The sequence below is a fragment of the Dendrobates tinctorius genome, unplaced genomic scaffold, assembly GCF_039654945.1.
Source record: "Dendrobates tinctorius isolate UK_male_01 unplaced genomic scaffold, ASM3965494v1 ptg000241l, whole genome shotgun sequence".
Taxonomy (NCBI): Eukaryota; Metazoa; Chordata; class Amphibia; order Anura; family Dendrobatidae; genus Dendrobates; species Dendrobates tinctorius.
In genome coordinates, this window is record NW_027361908.1 from 9,666,568 (window position 1) to 9,688,959 (window position 22,392).

Consider the following 22,392-nt stretch of genomic DNA (forward strand, 5'->3'; position numbering starts at 1 on the left):
CCGGATAACATGTATGGATAGCGTACACATTCAAAATATATGTCTCAGGAGGCAGGCTCAGACGGTGTTAGGCCCAGTATGGATTGCACGTGATTGCACAAAGGTTAGAAAGGGTACCGTATCCCCAGATAACATGTATGGATAGCGTACACATTCAAAATATATGTCTCAGGAGGCAGGCTCAGACGGTGTTAGGCCCAGTATGGATTGCACGTGATTGCACAAAGGTTAGAAAGGGTACCGTATCCCCAGATAACATGTATGGATAGCGTACACATTCAAAATATATGTCTCAGGAGGCAGGCTCAGACGGTGTTAGGCCCAGTATGGATTGCACGTGATTGCACAAAGGTTAGAAAGGGTACCGTATCCCCGGATAACATGTATGGATAGCGTACACATTCAAAATATATGTCTCAGGAGGCAGGCTCAGACGGTGTTAGGCCCAGTATGGATTGCACGTGATTGAACAAAGGTTAGAAAGGGTACCGTATCCCCAGATAACATGTATGGATAGCGTACACATTCAAAATATATGTCTCAGGAGGCAGGCTCAGACGGTGTTAGGCCCAGTATGGATTGCACGTGATTGCACAAAGGTTAGAAAGGGTACCGTATCCCCAGATAACATGTATGGATAGCGTACACATTCAAAATATATGTCTCAGGAGGCAGGCTCAGACGGTGTTAGGCCCAGTATGGATTGCACGTGATTGCACAAAGGTTAGAAAGGGTACCGTATCCCCAGATAACATGTATGGATAGCGTACACATTCAAAATATATGTCTCAGGAGGCAGGCTCAGACGGTGTTAGGCCCAGTATGGATTGCACGTGATTGCACAAAGGTTAGAAAGGGTACCGTATCCCCAGATAACATGTATGGATAGCGTACACATTCAAAATATATGTCTCAAGAGGCAGGCTCAGACGGTGATAGGCCCAGTATGGATTGCACGTGATTGCACAAAGGTTAGAAAGGGTACCGTATCCCCGGATAACATGTATGGATAGCGTACACATTCAAAATATATGTCTATACATCAGGAGGCAGGCTCAGACGGTGTCAGGCACAGTATGGATTTGACGGCCCAGATTACACAGTGGAGGAGCAGGGAGAGGTAAAGATTGCAAATGCTGGGGCCCTGCCCAAGCAAGGGGGGCCCACTCGTGGGCGTCGGTACTGGCACTGGGCCCCTCATAGTACAGCGGTGTGTCTGACGGCGGGTGTGCACCACCACCGTCAGAGACACTTGATTGCACTATGAGGGACCCTGTGCCAGTGCCCGCACCCAAGAGTCGGCCTACCCACCTGTCCAGGGCAACAGCACTCGCACGGTGTCGTGCGGTAGGTGGTGACCCCGGCCATGGGGGGGGAGGCAGCACAGTTAGGGAGTTTTAGAAAGTGGCATATGTTGATGTTGGACATTCAGCTGATGCAAAAGGCGAAATAGGTGAAGTACCAGGAAGAGGTGGACCAAAGCAAGCCATTTTTCTGTCACCCTATGTGTCATCAGGGGAAGGTGGGACAAAATCCTTGGAAACCCATGCATGGTTCATTTTAATGAAGGTTAGATCATCCACATTTTGGGTTGACAGACGGGTCCTTTTTTCTGTCAGGATTGATCCAGCTGCACTGAAGACTCTTTCCGATAGCACACTTGCAGCTGGGCAAGCGAGCTCCTGTAAGGCATATTGGGCCAATTCAGGTCAGGTGTCCAGTTTAGCGGCCCAATAGTCAAAGGGGAATGACCTGTGTGGGAGAACATCGATATGGGAGGAAAAGTAGTTTGTAACCATAGTTGACAACTGCTGTCTCCTGTCACTTTCCATCGATGCAGTATTACCAGTTGTGTGAGCGGTATTTGAAAAATCAGTCCACAACATTGTCATGAAACCCCTGTCTCCAACGCCACTTCTGCTGTGTGCACCACGAACACCTCTGCCAAGCTGCCCCCGGCCCGTACGGCTTGTGTGAGAACCATCACCGCTGCTGTGTGCTGGGAATGCCTCAAGCAACCGTTTACCAGAGTTGCTTGTTTATTAGCCAATATTAGGTCAAGGTTCTCCTGTGGCATGATGTTTTGTAATTTGCCTTTATAGCGTGGATCCAGGATGCTGGCCAACCAGTAGTCGTCATCGTTCATCATTTTGGCAATGCGGGGGTCCCTTTTTAGGATCCGCAAGGCATAATCTGACATGTGGGCCAATGTTCCCGGTGTCAATGATGCACTGCGAGTGCTGGGTGGAGGAGCACTTTCTGGCAAATCCACATCCCTCCAGTCACGCACAAACCCTGTACCAGACCTTGCCACGCCAACATTTTCACTTGCCCCATGAGATGCATCCTCCTCCCCTAAGTAATCATCCCCATCATCATCCTCCTCCTCCTCTTCTTCCTCCACCTCGTCCAGGAGAGGTCCCTGAGCAGACAATGGCTGAATGTCATCAAGGATTCCCTCCTCCTCTTCCTCCTCATCAACATTGGCTGCAGACGCCTGCTCCTTAAGGTGCGTCAAAGTTTGCATGAGCAGACGCATAAGTGGGATGCTCATGCTTAGGATGGCGTCGTCTGCGCTTACCAGCCGTGTGCATTCCTCAAAACACTGAAGGACTTTACAAAGGTCTTTCAGCTTCGACCACTGCACACCTGTCAACTCCATGTCTGCTCTCAAAGTGCCTGGCCGTGTATCCTCCCACAAATGCATTATGGCCTGCCTCTGCTCGCACAGCCGCTCCACCATGTGCAGGGTGGAGTTCCACCTTGTTGCAATGTCGATAATGAGGCGGTGGTTGGGAAGGTGGAGCAATCGCTGCAGCTTCTGCATACGAACGGAGTGTACAGGTGACCGGCGGATGCGCGCGCACAGTCTTCGCACCTTCTGGAGCAGGGCTGTTAACTCCGGATAATTTTTGAGGAAGCACTGCACCACCAGGTTCAAGGTGTGAGCCAAGCAAGGTATGTGGCTGAGTTTTGAAAGGGCTATGGCTGCCACAAAATGACGGCCGTTATCACTAACTACCTTGCCTGCCTCAAGATGTACACTGCCCAGCCATGACTCAGTTTGTCGCTTCAAGTACTCGGCCAGCACCTCGGCGGTGTGTCTGTCGCCCAAACACATCATCTGCAACACAGCCTGCTGACGCTTTCCACTAGCTTATATGATGATAAATGGGAAAGATACAACCAAGCCGTCAGGAAGAACAGAATTCTGATAAGAATAATAACCTGAGGCTGAAAGAGCTTTTTTTGATATGCTTGATTATTTTATTGAAAATAACAGTCACACAAATCACCCAACGTTTTGGCTTTACTAGCCTTTTTCAAGGGTATCTTATCTGTGTAACCGTGAGGATAATTATAAGATTCTCTAAGCAGGATAAGCGGATAATAGGACAGCGCCGCAGTCAAGAGAGAAGTTTATCCTGCTTAGAGAATCTTATCATTATCCTCACGGTTACACAGATAAGATACCCTTGAAAAAGGCTAGTAAAGCCGAAACGTTGGGTGATTTGTGTGACTGTTATTTTCAATAAAATAATCAAGCATATCAAAAAAAGCTCTTTCAGCCTCAGGTTATTATTTTTGCTTTCCACTAGCTGCTCGATAGGGGGACACATCGTGTGCAACAGTGGCAGCTGCAGATGGAGTGCTCATACGACTGCGCTCTGTGGACGAGCTTTCGCTTCTGGAGGAGGAGGAGGAGGAGGGTCGAACGCCTACAGCCAACTGTTTCCTATACCGTGGGCTAGGCAGCACTGTCCCACCACCGCTGTCCCCTGTGGACCCTGCATCCACCACATTAACCCAGTGCGCAGTGATGGACACGTAACGGCCCTGGCCATGCCGACTGGACCATGCATCAGTTGTGAGGTGCACCTTTCCGCTCACTGACTGCTTGAGTGCATGGACAATGCGGTCTTTCACATGATGGTGGAGGGCTGGGATGGCTTTGCGAGAGAAGAAGTGGCGACTGGGTAGGTCATAGCGTGGTACTGCATAGGCCATGAGTTCGCGGAAAGCTGTGCTTTCCACCAACCAAAAGGGCATCATCTCAAACGAGATTAGTTTGGCAATGTGGGCGTTCAAACCCAGTGTACGCGGATGAGAGACTGAGTACTTTCTTGACCTACTCATAGTGTCTGGGAGGGTGAGCTGGACTTGAGAGCTGCATATGGTGGAAGTAGCGGTGGACAGGGCGGACTGAGAGAGGGTTGATGATGGTGATGGAGTTGGTGTTCTTTCTGATGGCCTAGAATCAGTCTTTCGTTGATATAACAGTGGGATTCCCTGACTGCTGTGGTCTTGCAACGACACCTCAACATTTGCTGCTGTGCTAACCGGTGGGCTTACAGTGGGGGAAAAAATGTAGCATTGCTGACTACCTTCGTTGTGATCAGTTGCACATGTGGCACTTGAGGTTTGGTGTTGTGTCCACGCTTGCAAGTGCATGCTGGTTAAATGTCTAAGCATGCAACTGGTATTCAAATTTTTCAGATTTTTCCCTCGGCTAAAGGTCTTTGAGCACTTCTTACAGATAACCTTGGCCTGATCATGAGGATTTTGTTCACAAAAGTGCCACACTGCACTCTTCCTACTTTGGCAGACATTTTGCGGCCTAGCACGCTGTGATCTTTTGACCCTCTGGACAAGCTGTCCAGCAACTCTTTTGATGTTTGGAACCTGTCTTTGGAGTGCTCCGGGCCTGCCAGATAACAGCTGTTGCGATGTCGATGTCTGCCGTGGATGCTCCTCATCTGAGCTATTGGAAGCAGCACCCTCTTCCCCCAATGGATGCCAATCTGGGTCAACAACTGGGTCATCCATCACCTCCTCTTCTATGTCATGTGCACCTTCCTCTGTGTCACCGTGTATGGTGGTATAGTGTGCGGGAAGGGGCACCTGAGTCTCATCAGGGTCAGAATCTGGCTCTGTACACTGCGAGGACAATGTAGTGCTCTGAGTGAATGTACCAGCAGAATCATCCATCAGCGGCTGTGCATCAGTGCACTCCATGTCAGATTCATCTTGGCCTGGGTAATTCACCATTTCACTTGATAATCCAGGCATGGTATGTGAAAACAGCTCCATGGAGTTATCAGTAGTATGGCCTGCGTCATCCTTCAATCTTGGTTGGGGTGAAGGACACAAGGAAAGGTGTGGTTCATGAACATGAGCCTCCAATGACGACTCAGTGCTTTTACTTTTTACAACTGAAGAAGAGGAGGCGATAGAGCTGGAGGCTGAGTCAGCAATGTAAGACAAAACTTTTTCCTGATGTTCTGGCTTTAAAAGCGGTTTGCCAACTCCTAGAAAACTAAGCGTTCGAGGCCTTATGTAGCCAGACGATGACGCAGGGTCAGCACCTCCTGCATTCGGTCCTATTTTGCTCTTGCCACTACCATCAGATCCACCACCAACACCATCATTACCAGCTGCCAACCCCCGCCCAATTCCACGGCCTCTTCCACCAGCCTTCCTCATTTTTGGTAGAAATGTAGACAAAATCCAACAAACTATATAATAATGTAAAACAAGGTACAAGGTGTCTATAGGACAGGGGAGATTTTGATTTTCTGCAGACACTTGTGGACACTGGACACTTTTGGATTGTGTGAGGCCCACTGATATCTGAGCGCTATGTGACAGGCTCGATGGCACAGCTGTGACCAAAGTGACTAGAGGATAAGGGATATTTTGAATCTCTGCACACACTTTTGGACACTGGATGGACACTTTTGGATTGTGTGAGGCCCACTGATATCTGAGCGCTATGTGACAGGCTCGATGGCACAGCTGTGACCAAAGTGACTAGAGGATAAGGGAGATTTTGAATCTCTGCACACACTTTTGGACACTGGACACTTTTGGATTGTGTGAGGCCCAATGAATATCTGAGCGCTATGTGACAGGCTCGATGGCACAGGTGTGACAAAAGTGACTAGAGGATAAGGGAGATTTTGAATCTCTGCACACACTTTTGGACACTGGATGGACACTTTTGGATTGTGTGAGGCCCACTGATATCTGAGCGCTATGTGACAGGCTCGATGGCACAGCTGTGACCAAAGTGACTAGAGGATAAGGGAGATTTTGAATCTCTGCACACACTCTTGGACACTGGATGGACACTTTTGGATTGTGTGAGGCCCACTGATATCTGAGCGCTATGTGACAGGCTCGATGGCACAGCTGTGACCAAAGTGACTAGAGGATAAGGGAGATTTTGAATCTCTGCACACACTTTTGGACACTGGACACTTTTGGATTGTGTGAGGCCCAATGAATATCTGAGCGCTATGTGACAGGCTCGATGGCACAGCTGTGACCAAAGTGACTAGAGGATAAGGGAGATTTTGAATCTCTGCACATACTTTTGGACACTGGATGGACACTTTTGGATTGTGTGAGGCCCACTGATATCTGAGTGCTATGTGACAGGCTCGATGGTACAGCTGTGACCAAAGTGACTAGAGGATAAGGGAGATTTTGAATCTCTGCACACACTTTTGGACACTGGACACTTTTGGATTGTGTGAGGCCCAATGAATATCTGAGCGCTATGTGACAGGCTCGATGGCACAGCTGTGACAAAAGTGACTAGAGGATAAGGGAGATTTTGAATCTCTGCACACACTTTTGGACACTGGATGGACACTTTTGGATTGTGTGAGGCCCACTGATATCTGAGCGCTATGTGACAGGCTCGATGGCACAGCTGTGACCAAAGTGACTAGAGGATAAGGGAGATTTTGAATCTCTGCACACACTTTTGGACACTGGACACTTTTGGATTGTGTGAGGCCCAATGAATATCTGAGCGCTATGTGACAGGCTCGATGGCACAGCTGTGACAAAAGTGACTAGAGGATAAGGGAGATTTTGAATCTCTGCACACACTTTTGGACACTGGATGGACACTTTTGGATTGTGTGAGGCCCACTGATATCTGAGCGCTATGTGACAGGCTCGATGGCACAGCTGTGACCAAAGTGACTAGAGGATAAGGGAGATTTTGAATCTCTGCACACACTTTTGGACACTGGACACTTTTGGTTTGTGTGAGGCCCAATGAATATCTGAGCGCTATGTGACAGGCTCGATGGCACAGCTGTGACAAAAGTGACTAGAGGATAAGGGAGATTGGATTGCTTTTAAAAAAGCAGTTTGCAGAGCAGTGGGTAAACAGCAATGCAGGAATGTCTTGAAGCCTTAGAAGGCAGCCCAACAACCAACACCACTGATACACCACTATATAGCCTCCCCTTGCACTGCACACACAGTGACTGGTGTGTTGTGCAGGCCAAATTGCTAGCAGCAGAAGCAGTTTTTTTGTCTTCTCAGCAGGACAAAAAAAAAAATTGGGATTGCTTTTAAAAAAGCAGTTTGCGGAGCAGTGGGTAAACAGCAATGCAGGAATGTCAGGAAGCCTTAGAAGGCAGCCCAACAACCAACACCACTGATACACCACTATATAGCCTCCCCTTGCACTGCACACACAGTGACTGGTGTGTTGTGCAGGCCAAATCGCTAGCAGTAGAAGCAGTTTTTTTGTCTTCTTCCCTGCCTAACGCTCTCCCCACAGAATCAGCAGCAACCTCTCCCTATACTAAGATCGGCAGAAGTAAGATGGCGGTCGGCGTGCACGCCCTTTTATACCCCCTGTGACGCCCACCAAAGCAAGCCAATCACTTGCATGCCCTTCTGAAAGATGGTGGTGACCCGTGCCTATGTCATCACGTTGTCCACAGTGTCCGTGGATCCTGATTGGCTGAAAAAGAGCGCAAAACAAACTTTTGAAACGCGACTTTGGCTCGTAAGTAGCCGACCTCGTGGCCGACCTCATCCTAGGGTCGGGTTTCGTTTCATGAAACCCGACTTTGACAAAAGTCGGCGACTTTTGAATTTTTTCGACTCGTTTCGCTCAACTCTAGTTAACATACAAAGTGGCTCGGTCCTTAACCCCTTCACCCCCAAGGGTGGTTTGCACGTTCATGACCGGGCCAATTTTTACAATTCTGACCACTGTACCTTTATGAGGTCATAACTCTGAAAAGCTTCAATGGATCCCGGTGATTCTGACAATGTTTTCTCGTGACATATTGTACTTCATGTTAGTGGTAAAATTTCATTCAAATAACTTGCGTTTATTTGTGAAATAAACGGAAATTTGGCCAAAATTTTGAAAATTTTGCAATTTTCCAACTTTGAATTGTTATGCCCTTAAATCACAGAGATACGGCACGCAAAAAACTTGATAACTAACATTTCCCACATGTTTACTTTACATCAGCACAATTTTGGAACCAAAATTTTTTTTGTTAGGAAGTTATAAGGGTTAAAAGTTGACCAGCGATTTCTCATTTTTACAACACCATTTTATTTTTAGGACCACATCACATTTGAAGCCACTTTGAGGGGTCTTTTTGATAGAAAATACCCAAAAGTGACACCATTCTAAAAACTGCACCCCTTAAGGTGCTCAAAACCACATTCAAGAAGTTTACTAACTAAAAAAAAAATGAACATCTAACTTTTTTTCACAAAAAAAGTACTTCAGGTTCAATTTTTTTTATTTTACCAAGGGTAACAGGACAAATTGGACTGCAAAAGTTATTGTGCAATTTGACCTGAGTACGCTGATACCTGATTTGTGGGGGGGAACGACTGTTTCGGCGCATGGCAGAGCTCAGAATGGAAGGAGCGCCGTTTGACTTTTTCAATGCAAAATTGGCTGGAATTCAGATCGGACGCCATGTCACGTTTGGAGAGTCCCTGATGTACCTAAACAGTGGAAACCCCCTACAAGTGACCCCATTTTGGAAACTAGACCCCCCAAGGAACTTATCTAGATATGTGGTGAGAACTTTGAACCCACAATGGCTTTACAGAAGTTTATAACGTACAGCGGTACAATTAAAAAATCATATTTTTTCCACAAAAATGATCTTTTCACCCCAATTTTTATTTTCCCAAGGGTAACAGGACCCTAAAAGTTATTGTGCAATTTGTCCTGAGTATGCTGATACCCCACATGTGGGGGTAAACCACTATTTGGGCGCATGGCAGAGCTCGGAAGGGAAGCAGCGCCATTTGACATTTTTGGCTGGAATTGAGATCGGACATCATGTTGCGATTGGAAAACCCCTGATGTACCAAAACAGTGGAAACCCCCCACAAATGACACCATTTTGGAAACTAGACCCCCTAAGGAACTTATCTAGATGTGTGGTGAGAACTTTGAACCCCCAAGGGCTTCACAGAAGTTTATAACATAAAGCCGTACAATTAAAAAATCATATTTTTTCCACAAAAATGATCTTTTCACCCTCAATTCTTATTTTTCCAAGGGTAACAGCACCCTAAAAGTTATTGTGCAATTTGTCCTGAGTACGCTGATACCCCACATGTGGGGGTAAACCACTATTTGGGCGCATGGCAGAGCTCGGAAGGGAAGCAGCGCCATTTGACGTTTTTGGCTGGAATTGAGATCGGACACCATGTCGCGATTGGAAAACCCCTGATGTACCTAAACAGTGGAAACCCCCCACAAATGACACCATTTTGGAAACTAGACCCCCTAAGGAACTTATCTAGATGTGTGGTGAGAACTTTGAACCCCCAAGGGCTTCACAGAAGTTTATAACATAAAGCCGTACAATTAAAAAATCATATTTTTTCCACAAAAATGATCTTTTCACCCTCAATTCTTATTTTTCCAAGGGTAACAGCACCCTAAAAGTTATTGTGCAATTTGTCCTGAGTACGCTGATACCCCACATGTGGGGGTAAACCACTATTTGGGCGCATGGCAGAGCTCGGAAGGGAAGCAGCGCCATTTGACGTTTTTGGCTGGAATTGAGATCGGACACCATGTCGCGATTGGAAAACCCCTGATGTACCTAAACAGTGGAAACCCCCCACAAATGACACCATTTTGGAAACTAGACCCCCCAAGGAACTTATCTAGATGTGTGGTGAGCACTTTGAACCCCTAGTGCTTCACAGAAGTTTATAACGCCCGGGCGTGAAAATAAAAAATTCGTATTTTTTCCACAAACATGATCTTTTAGTCACCATTTTTTTTATTTTCCCAAGGGTAACAGGAGAAATTGGACCCCAAAAGTTGTTGTCCAATTTGTCCTGAGTATGCTGATACCCCATATGTTGGAGAAAACTACTGTATGGACACACATCGGGGCTCGGAAGGGAAGTAGTGACGTTTTGGAATGCAGACATTGATGGAATGGTCTGCGGGTGTCATGTTGCCTTTGGAGAGCCCCTAATGTACCTAAACAGTGGAAACCCCGCACAAATGACCCCATTTTGAAAACTAGACCCCCTAAGGAACTTATCTAGATGTGAGGTGAGCACTTTGAACCCCCAAGGGCTTCACAGAAGTTTATAATGCCAGGGCATGAAAATAAAAAAATCGTTTTTTTTCCACAAACATGATCAATTAGTCCCCAATTTTTTTATTTTCCCAATGGTAACAGGAGAAATTGAACCCAAAAAGTTGTTGTCCAATTTGTCCTGAGTACGCTGACATCCCATATGTGGGAGAAAACTACTGTATGGACACACGTCAGGGCTCGGAAGGGAAGTAGTGACGTTTTGGAATGCAGACATTGATGGAATGGTCTGCGGGTGTCATGTTGCCTTTGGAGAGCCCCTAATGTACCTAAACAGTGGAAACCCCCCACAAATGACCCCATTTTGAAAACTAGACCCCTTAAGGAACTTATCTAGATGTGAGGTGAGCACTTTGAACCCCCAAGGACTTCACAGAAGTTTATAATGCCAGGGCATGAAAATAAAAAAATCGTATTATTTCCACAAACATGATCAATTAGTCCCCAATTTTTTTATTTTCCCAAGGGTAACAGGCGAAATTGAACCCCAAAAGTTGTTGTCCAATTTGTCCTAAGTACGCTGACACCCCATATGTGGGAGAAAACTACTGTAAGGACACACGTCAGGGCTCGGAAGGGAAGTAGTGACGTTTTGGAATGCAGACATTGATGGAATGGTCTGCGGGTGTCATGTTGCCTTTGGAGAGCCCCTAATGTACCTAAACAGTGGAAACCCCCCACAAATGACCCCATTCTGAAAACTAGACCCCCTAAGGAACTTATCTAGATGTGAGGTGAGCACTTTGAACCCCCAAGGGCTTCACAGAAGTTTATAGTGCCAGGGCATGAAAATAAAAAAAATCGCATTTTTTCCACAAACATGATCAATTAGTCCCCAATTTTTTTATTTTCCCAAGGGTAACAGGAGAAATTGAACCCCAAAAGTTGTTGTCCAATTTGTCCTGAGTACGCTGACACCCCATATGTGGGAGAAAACTACTGTATGGACACACGTCAGGGCTCGGAAGGGAAGCAGTGATGTTTTGGAATACAGACATTGATGGAATGGTCTGCGGGTGTCATGTGCGTTTGGAGAGCCCCTAATGTACCTAAACAGTGGAAACACCCGCAAATGACCCCATTTTGGAAACGAGAACCCCTAAGGAACTTATCTAGATGTGAGGTGAGCACTTTGAACCCCCAAGGGCTTCACAGAAGTTTATAATGACCGGGCATGAAAATAAAAAAATCGTATTTTTTCCACAAACATGATCAATTAGTCCCCAATTTTTTCATTTTCCCAAGGGTAACAGGAGACATTGGACCCCAAAAGTTGTTGTCCAATTTGTCATGAGTACGCTGACACCCCATATGTGGGAGAAAACTACTGTATGGACACACGTCGGGGCTCGGAAGGGAAGCAGTGACGTTTTGGAATACAGACATTGATGGAATGGTCTGCGGGTGTCATGTGCGTTTGGAGAGCCCCTGATGTACCTAAACTATTGAAACTCCCCACAAGTGACCCCATTTTGGACACTAGACCCCCCCCACGGAACTTATCTAGATGTGTGGTGAGCACTTTGAACCCCCAAGTGCTTCACAGAAGTTTATAACGCTCGGACGTGAAAATAAAAAAATCATTTTTTTCCACAAAAATGATATTTTTGCCCCCAATTTTTTATTTTCCTAAGGGTAACAGGATAAATTGGACCCCAAAAATTGTTTTGCAATTTGTCCTGAGTAGGCTGATACCCTACATGTGGGGGTAAAACACTGTTTGGGCGCATGGCAGAGCTTGGAAGGGAAGGAGCACCATATGACTTTTTCAACTCAGAATTGGCTGGAATTGAGATCAGACGCAATGTTGCATTTGGAGAGCCCCTGATGTGCCCAAGCAGTGGAAACCCCCAATTCTAACTCCAACCCGAACCCCAACACACCCCTAACCCTAATCTCAGCCCTAACCCTAACCCTAGCCCTAACCCAAGCCCTAACCCTAGCCCTAGCCCTAGCCCTAACCCAAGCCCTAACGGAAAAATAGAAATGAATACATTTTTTTTATTTTATTATTTTTCCCTAACTAAGGGGGTGATAACGGGGGGTTTGATTTACTTTTTATGGCGGTTTTTATGTTTGGCAGCTGTCGCACGCTAAAAGACGCTTTTTATTGTAAAAATAGTTTTTGCATCACCACATATTGAGAGCTATAATTTTTCCGTATTTTAACCCACCGAGTCATGTGAGGTCTTATTTTTTGCAGAACGAGTTGACGTTTTTATTGGTACCATTTTTGGGCACGTGACATTTTTTGATCGCTTTTTATTCCGATTTTTGGGATGCAGAATGAACAAAAACCAGCGTTTCATGAATTTCTTTTGGGGGAGTGCGTTTACACCGTTCCGCGTGCGGTAAAATTGATAAAGCGGTTTTATTCTTCGGGTCAGTACGGTTACAGCGATACCTCATTTAGGTCGTTTTTTTATGTTTTGTCGGTTTTATGCAATGAAAACTATTTTATATAAAAAATAATTATTTTTGCATCGCTTTATTCTGCGAGCTATAACTTTTTTATTTTTTTGCTGATGATGCTGTGTGGCAGCTCGTTTTTTGCAGGACAAGATGACGTTTTCAGCGGTGCCATGGATATTTATATATGCGTCTTTTTGATCGCGCGTTATTACACTTTTTGTTTGGCGGTATGATAATAAACAATTATTTTTTGCTTCGTTTTTTATTTTTATTTTTTAAGGGGTTCGCTAAAGGGGTTAACTAATGGGACAGTTTTTTAGGGCGTGTCGTTACGGACGCGGCGATACCTAATATGTGTACTTTTATTGTTTTGTTTTTTTTTCAAAAAATGAATTTATTGGGGAATATATATATTTTTTTTTACTAATTTATTTGGCGATTTTTTTAAAATTATTTTTACACTTTTTTTTTATTTTTTTTTTACTTTATTACATAGTCCCAGGTGGGACATCACTGTCCTGTGACAGATCGCTGATCTGTCACATCACAGATCACTGTGACAGATCAGCGATCTGTCACACGCATTGAAGCAGACTTCCTCTTGCCTGCGCTTTGCAGGCACTGAGGAAGCCAGCTTCCTGCAGGCCCCTGAAGGCCCCCGTCGCCATCTTGGATTCGGGGGCCTGGAGGAAAGGAGCCCCCCGCAGCAGCCCCCTCCCTGCCGATGCTTCCCTTTAACTCCCGGTACACCGCGATCATGTTTGATCGCGGTGTGCTAGGGGTTAACGTGTCGGGGGCGGTCCGTGACCGCCCCTGACACATTGTGCCGGGTGTCAGCTGTGATAATCAGCTGACACCCGGCCGCGATCAGCGGCGCTCACCACGTGGGTGCCGCTGATCGCGGTAGACGTACTATCCCGTCCATGGGCATAGGGGCCCGGGTCCCATGGACGGGATAGTACGTCGGATGTCAGGAAGGGGTTAAGGGGTCAAAGCTAGCAGTGTTCAACCTCAGGTTGATTGAGATAGTGACTAGTGATGAGCGAGTATACTCATTGCTCTGGCTTTCCCGAGCATGCTCGGGTGATCTCCGAGTATTTTGGCGTGCTCGGAGATTTAGTGTTTGTCGACACAGCTGCATGATTTGTGGAATTGCTAATAAACAGGCAATCCCCACATGTATTCAGGCTGTCTAGAAGCCGCAAATCATGCAGCTGCATCAACACACACTAAATCTCCGAGCACGCCAAAATACTAGGCGAGAACCCGAGCAACGAGTATACTCGCTCATCACTAATAGTGACGCTTTCACAAGATATAATAACCACAGGAACTATTTATCTACAATTATTTATTTCCTGTGAAAGCATCACCATCTCAAGCATCTGAGGTAGCACAGCTGGCTTTTTTTAATTTTGAACACACCCCTGAACAGCCAAGGGAGTAGAGGGGTGGGGAAAAGGCCAGCATAGGAGAGTACATATTTATTTGTAACAAATGCTGTAAAACTATTAATGGAGGTCATGTGAGTTTCTCATCCAGCTCAGGCTTCTGCTGAGCCTGTTCTGGGAGAAAAAGTCTCACACCGAAAGGGTAGCAGTAGCACCAATATAAGAGATCATTCACACTTGTGGGCCGTGCAGATGGACTCTGTTTTATGGAGGAATGAGTGTCCATATTGCTCACTGTTGTTTGGAAATGGGGCAGGTAAATGGTTCAATATTTAAATAATATATTTAAATAATGTATGTTGATTAAATGCAGGCTTTGTGTAATTCTGTATTTTCAGTTAAGATCAGAATTTATTTTTAAGAAAAAATATGAAAAATTAAGAGAATATTTTGTGCTCACATAGTTTGATGGCTTTTTTTACATCTTTATGTCAAGAGACATATTTATTCTGTTGATAGAGTAAGATTATTTAGTGAAGGAACCATGATGCCATAGAGAAGCTAGACATTCTGCTGTTGTTTATTATTGTTTTACAGATGTGTCAGCTTTTCCCAGCTCATCAAACACAAAGTGAAATCACGCCATCTGACTTTTACAATAAATTTAAAGATCAAGTTAGAAGAAACCTACACGTTGTGTTAGCATTTAGTCCAACGGGAGAAGCTTTTCGTGACCATCTTCGTCACTATTCATCTCTTGTAAACTGCTGCACAATTGACTGGTTTCAGGTGAAATATTCCATTTCGTGATCTTATTCTTGTATTGTGAACCCTTTGATAAATGTTCACTTTTTACATTGTCATTGAATTCTTCCATTTTAATGTGGATTACTGAATTATGTATATATTTAAAGCAGTGATTCTCATATTGTGAGGTGGGCCTTGTTGATGTGATAACCACAGTTGCTTGATAAGGTCAATGGGGAAGTTAATTTTAACATAAGACACCATCCACTGTATAGATCTTGTATGAACAGTTCTACATATTATATGAATCTGCATGTAATCATTTAAATCTTTTTCTTCCAGGGCTTCTTTAATCCTTTAAAAAACAGGATTTTTTATTGTTTTTGCACTTTTGTTTTTCCTTCTTCTTCTTCTAAGAACCATAACTTTTTATTTTTCCAACAATATAAATGTATGACTTTTTTATGGGATAAGATGTAGTTTTGAATTAAACCATTTATTTAAGTTTCATTGAATGGTAAAAAATGACCTCACTTCGTAATTTTCTAGCTCAGTGCAATTTTGACAATATCAAACTTGCATATTTTTTTTTTTATTAAAGCAATGGAAAAATTCAGAGTATTGTAAAAAAAAATATATTTGCTTTGTGTTACCATTTTCCAACACTTAATATTTTCATTTTTCTGTCATGAGTTTTTTTTTTCTGTGGTTTATACCAATTTCACGTACATACAATTCTCTGTTTACTTTTTTATTACCGTATTTTTCAGACTGTGAGACTCACCGGACCTATAAGACGCACCTAAGTTTTAGAGGAGGAAGTTAGAAAAAACTGAAGCAAAAAATGTGGTTAATTCTGTACTTAATATCCCCTATCCTGGTAAATATGGTCCCCTCATCCCCATCCTGATACACATGGCCCCTCATCCCTGTCCTGGTATATATGGCTCCCTCATCCCTATCCTGGCATGCATGGCTCCCTCATCTCTATCCTGGTATGCATGGCCCCCTTATCCCTATCCTGATATGCATGGCCCTCATCCCCATCCTGATATGCATGCCTCCTCATCTCTATCCTGGTATGCAGGGCCCCATCCTTAACCTGGTATGATTGGCCTAATCCCAGTCCCGGTATGCATGGCCCCATCAGAAAAGATAAAAAAAACAACCATTACACTTACCTTTCTCCACTCCCTTGCAGTGCCATGATCTGGTGCCAGCTACTACTTTATCTGCTTTATGCTTGTAAGAAGTGCATGGCAGGGACATCATGCGCTTCTCACAACCAGAGCACAGCTGTCAGAATACTCACCGGGACTGTTCATTGCAGAGAGCAATGATTATTCATTGCTCTTCAGTAGCACGCAGTGTCAGCCACCAGCTTCCTGCTGCTGCCGGTGGTCAGATGTGCTGATACTTAAGCAAAATGAATATTCATTGGGGTCAATCATACCAGAAAAAGGATGGGACCAATCATACCAGGAACAGGATGGAGCCAATCATACCAGGATGACAAAAATAAATGAATATACATTGCTCTCCATGCCCATGGGCGTGGAATACAGTGAATATTCATTTATCTTTAGCAGCAGGCACAGGAGTTAGCTGTAGCCGCCGTCTCCTGCTTCTCTGACCCACTGCTCTGCAGAAACCACTCTCCCACCACTGCCAGAGTCGGTACATCTGGACTATAAAACGCACCCCCCCACATTTTGGGAGGAAAAAGGTACATCTTATAGTCCGAAAAATACGGTACATCTTTTTAGGGAGGTGAGGTGACCAAACAAAATACAATTCTGGAATTTTGATTTTTCTTTTTTTTTGCTGATTTAATAGATCAGACATCAACAACTGTCATGATAAGAAATACAGCTCTAGCAAAAATGAAGAGACCACTGAAAAATTTTCAGTTTGTCTGATTTTTCTCTTTATAGGTATATTTTTCAGTAAAATGTAAATTGCTCTTTTATTCTATAAACTACTGACAACAGGTCTTCGAATTTCTAAGCACTAAATTTTGTATTAATATTCAGAAAATGATAAATGGTCAGAATAACAAAAAATGCGGTGCTTGCTGACCTTAAATGCTAAGAAAGCAAGTTCATAATCATTTAGAAACAACAATACTAATGTTTTAACTCAGGAAGAGTTCAGAAATCAAGATTTTGTGAAATAACCATGATTTTTAGTCACAGCTTTCATGTGTCTTGGCGTGCTTTCCACCAGTCTTTCACACGGCTTTTGTGTAACCTTATGCCACCCATGGTACAAAAATTTAAGCATTTCTTCTTTCTTTGATGGCTTGTATCTATCCATCTTCCTCTTTATTATATTCCAGAGGTTTTCAATGTGTTTCAGGTCTGGAGATTGGGCTGGCCATGACAGGTATTTGATGTGGTGGTCCTTCATCCACACATTGATTGACCAATCTGTGAGGCATGGCGCATTATCCTACTGTAAAAACCAGTCCTCAGAGTTGGTGAACATTGCCTGAGCAGAAGGAATTAACTGTTTTTCCAGGATAACCTTGTATGCGGCTTGATTCATATGTCCTTCCCAAAGATTAACCTACCTAATTCTAGCCTTGCTGAAGCATCCTCCACCAAATTTCACAGTGGGTGCAAGACAATGTGGCTTTTACGCCTCTCCAGGTCTCCGTCTAACCATTAGACGACCAAGTGTTGGGCAATGCTGAAAATTAGACTCATCAAAGAAGATTACCTTACTCCAGTCCTCTATGGCCCAATCCGTATGATCTTTGGCAAACTTCAGCCTGGCTCTCCTTTGCTTCTCATTCATGAAAGGCTTTTTTCAATCTTTACATGACTTGAGCCCTGCCACTAGGAGCCTGTTACGAACTGTTCTTGCTGTGCACTTCAGCCCAGCTGCCATTTGCCATTCCTTTTGTAGGTCACTTGATGTTATCATGCGGTTGCTGAGTGACATTCGAATAAGATGACGGTCATTCCGGTAAGTGGATAGTCGCTTTCGCTCTCTGCCGGACTGTAGCTTTGTTGTCCCCAATATCTGCTGCTTGACCTTGTTGTAATGGACTGACATCTTAGAAATTTTAAGGATGGAGGCAGCATGATGCTCACTGTATCCCCCTGATTGTAAAACCAGAATTGAGCCCTTCTTTTCCTCACTCAAGACTCTTCTTTTCAACTCCTTTGGCATGGTTAAAAAGTTACTTTTTTCATTCCTGTTACTTTTGAGATATTACTAGCACTTGTTTTGCCATCCAGCTTGTCCTATTGCAAGAGGATTATGAACACCACATCATTTATTTTATAATTTCCTTCGTTAAATAAGATTTGGTTCAGGTGATCACCTAATCAGAAGCACATTTAGTAGAACGAGGTGTACTCTGCTTGGAATTCAACTGACACCGGAATGGAATGGCTGTCAGACATGTAGAGAAACTGATTTTTATAAAACTGTGCAATGGTCTCTTACTTTTTGCCCGAGCTATATATTTGGGTTTTTTTTCGCTTTATTTTTAACAAGCAAAAATAGGGGTGATTTTATTTTTTACAGGTTTAAAAATGTTTTATTTTAATTTTGTACAATTCATTTTAGTCCTTTCAGGGGACTTCAACAGACCAAATTCTGCAATACCACAACATATAGTGAAAAGGTTGGTCTTTATCCTTAGGCATGACATTACACATATTGTATATGTAAACACATTCAGTTATATGCTTTTACACATTCATTTCATACAGACATACTCAGAGACACACTTAAGCCCCCGTCACACATAACGATGTCCCAGTGATCCCACCAACGATCCGACATGGATGGGATCGCAGGGACATCATTAGGCTGATCGCTGGTGAGCTGTCACATAGACAGCCCCAGCAATCAGGACCAGCGACGCTGGATGCTGGTTTCTAATGTAAACGTCGGGTATCCAGGAGTCACGGCTCCTGGATACACGCTGTTTACCTTGGAAACAGGCGTACACGCTGGTTTCCAAGGTAAACATCGGTTATCTAGGAGCCGCGCGACTCCTGGATACCCGCTGTTTACCTTGGAATCCAGCGTGTACGCCGGTTTCCAAGGTAAACAGCAGGTATCCAGGAGATGCGGCTCCTGGATACCCGACGTTTACATTAGAAACCAGCGTCCAGCGTCGCTGATCGCTGGTCTCTCGCTGTCACACGCAGCGATGCGTGCTGGCCAGCAGGAGACCAGCGATCGAAGAACAGCCCAGGCCACTCCAGCACGATCAGCGATAACCGGCAGGGGGGCCGGTCGCTGATCCCCGTCACACACAGCGATCTCGCTGGCGAGATCGCAGATGTGTCACAAAATCAGCGATCTCGCTAGCGAGATCGCTGTGTGTGACGGGATCCTTACACAGTTTAGATTCATTTGCTCAGGCAATGGTTTTCCTTGTTGTTTTAGAAAGTGCACATTGTAGATTCAGACTGAAGGCAGCAAGACCATGAAAGAGCACATTTGGAAACAGGGAGAAAATAAACACATTTGAAATAAATCAAAATGTGTGTTGCATCTTAGATTCTTTAATGTACCCCCTTTTTTTCTGAGGACAGCTTTACATTCTCTTATAATTCTCTCAAGCACGTGAAATGGCTTTCCAACATCTTTGAAGGAAATATCAGAGGTTCGGAGAACTAGCTGGTGCTTTGCCTTCATTCTAGAGTGCAAGTCATCCCAAACTATCTCAATTGGGTTGAGTTGGATGATGGTGGAAGTCATTTCATTTGAGACAGCACTCAATCCTTCACTTTCTTCATCACCTATTGCTTACTTAGTCTGGAAGTGTGTTATGGGTCATTGCCCTGTTGCATCTAAATAAATAAATATTTTGCCCATTAAGTGCAGTATAGATGGCATGGCATGTCATTGCAGAGTGCAGTGGTTGCCAAGTTGAGTAAAGGTTTCCTTGAATTTGGAATAAAAAAAAACAGTATTACCAGGAAACACCTTCACACATCCCCCTTCATTCTTCACAATGGACACTATACATGTAGAAATTATCCGCTCATCTTTTTTGCATTTCACAAAGTCATAACAGATGGTAATAAAAGTCTAATATTTTGACTCATAAAACAATATTACAGTTACATGCAAAAACTATACATACATACAAGTACTTATATACATACACCATGTAATGACTTTCGGACAGTTGTAATTTAGTCTTCAGCAACTTCTAAAAGAGTGTTGAATTGAAGTACTCCTTTCAGTTAAAACTAATGACTAGCTCTCTTTCAATCATCTCTCTCATTTATAAGGTTGGAAGGATTATTGATTCTTCAAGCTTTTTAATGCAGTGCAGCCTCCTCAGCCTGACCACCTTGCTTTATACTATATTCGGTTTTCTAGATGGCTGACATTTGTTAAGCCTCTGTATCCCTGAACCAGCTTCTCTAGCATAGTTCGGTGCATATTTCTATTCCTCCAAACATACCTGCTCTGGCCCTGGTCACATTACAGCACATAATTGTTATGCGTTGGACTGATCAGGGAGGGTAGGGTATATGTATCTTCTTCTCTTGTCTGCTGTCTGACAGTTCTAGCACTGTCACAACACTCTGAGGCTGTGCTTTGTGGAAATGGCGCTATGGAACAGATATCGTCATGGCCATAGTTACATGTTGGAGGAGCTTTTCATGCTTTCCCTTCTCTCTCTGCTATCTTTCATGTTAAAATACAATCTCACTTCCAAGTAAAGATGCCAGCTCTAATGGGAAGTACATTACTGGACAGTCAAGAAGGCTGTGAAAAAATATTTATCTCAATTTTTCATTAAGAGTGGCGCTGCTGCCACAAGCTTCTGCCCAAGGCTCTGGCCCCCAATGGCTAGTAGCAAAGAAGCACAGCAATACATAGGGTGCTGTAACCAATGTTAATTAAAAGTCTGGTATCAAGAAATGGCCATGAAGAAGACAGGTCTTTAAAATATTTTATTGGACACCACCTGTCATTAGTATGTTTCTTTTATGCAGAGATTGGAAGTCCCTACACCTGAGGAGAAAATCTGGTGACATTTTCTGTAGTATACTCTGTAAAATTCAATGTTTTCATAGTGACCTTATTTGGATTAAAATAATCAATTGCATTGAGGTCCTTAAGTATACATACAAGTTGTAATGATTCCAGCCAGGTATGATATGGATATTAATAGAATGGGTGGTGTTGTGATACAAGCAGTAGAGATGATTGATACTTTTCAAATTTGAATTTAGTAACATATCGCACTGAAACACTTCTTCACTTTTCCCCAACCCCGTTAATATGCTTCCCTGCAGCAAAAGAAGCCAATTATGGACTTTTTTTGGTAGTACTGTTACCTGGACAGCTGGTGCTAGTTCCGGTGGTTGTGCTTCTGCTACTGCTAGTGGCTGCAACCAAATTCTTAGCTGGGGGAATCTTTTTTTTCTTTAAATTATTCTGTCCATTGCCATTTTTTTTAACATACAGTCGTGCCCAAAAGTTTACATAGTGTTGTACAAATGTACAGTTATATTCAAAAGTTTGCATACCCGGCAGAATTTTTGCTTTCCTGCTTTCAGAGAGTATGAATGATAACATGAAACCTTTTTCTCCACTCATGGTTAGTGGTTGGGTGAAGCCATTTATTGTCAAACTACTGTGTTTTCTCTTTTTAAATCATACTGACTTCAAGATGTTATTGATGTTAAAGGGGGCAATACACGGTATTAAAAACGGGGTATGTGAACTTTCCATCAGGGTCATTTGACTTTCTTCTGGTGACTCGACCATGCAGCCCATTTTTCTTCAAGCGCCTCCTTATTGAGCATCTTGAAACAGCCACACCGCTAGTTTTCAGAGAGTCCAGTATTTCAGCTGATGTTTGTGGGTTTTTCTTTGTATCCCAATAAATTTTCCTGGCATTTGTCACAGGTCACAGGTGAGGATGTTACCTTTAGTAGCCATTCAAACCTATTTGTGTCAACCTCTGTGCATGTTATCAGGCCAAGCGTATGTGAACTTTTGATCAGGGTCATTTGGATGTTTTGAGTTGTCATTATGATTTAAAAAGAGAAAACACAGTAGTTTGACAATAAATGGCTTCACCCAACCACTAACCATGAATGGAGAAAAAGTTTTGGTGTTATCATTAATATTCTCTAAAAAAAAGGCCAAGAAAGCAAAAATTCTGCCGTGGTATGTAAACTTTTGAACATAACTGTACATTTGTAAAACACTATAGTTAACGTTTGACAATCATTCAACCCTAATTAGTAAACGTTTGTAAAAAATGGACTCAAGAAGAAATGCTAGCTAGGTATGTACAGAGACCAAAAGTGCCAGCAGGCCTCATCATATTTTTTCAACAAAATTTAATTACATCTCCAGAAATTATATGCAGGTAGAAGACCAAAAAGGCAGCACTTTGATGATGTGGCATGTAAGCAAGTAAAATTTGACTGTCA

The 22,392-nt window shown here is 43.6% G+C and overlaps 1 protein-coding gene across 1 annotated transcript in view; it reads left to right on the forward strand.

Annotated features, from left to right (window-relative positions):
* LOC141060642 (dynein axonemal heavy chain 3-like) overlaps positions 1–22,392 on the forward strand; it is a 2,648,786-nt gene that overhangs the window by 1,879,532 nt on the left and 746,862 nt on the right. Inside the window, exon 56 of the mRNA XM_073556958.1 lies at positions 14,813–15,004. Within this exon, the coding sequence (XP_073413059.1) occupies positions 14,813–15,004 (192 nt within the window). The remainder of the gene's footprint in view (positions 1–14,812; positions 15,005–22,392) is intronic.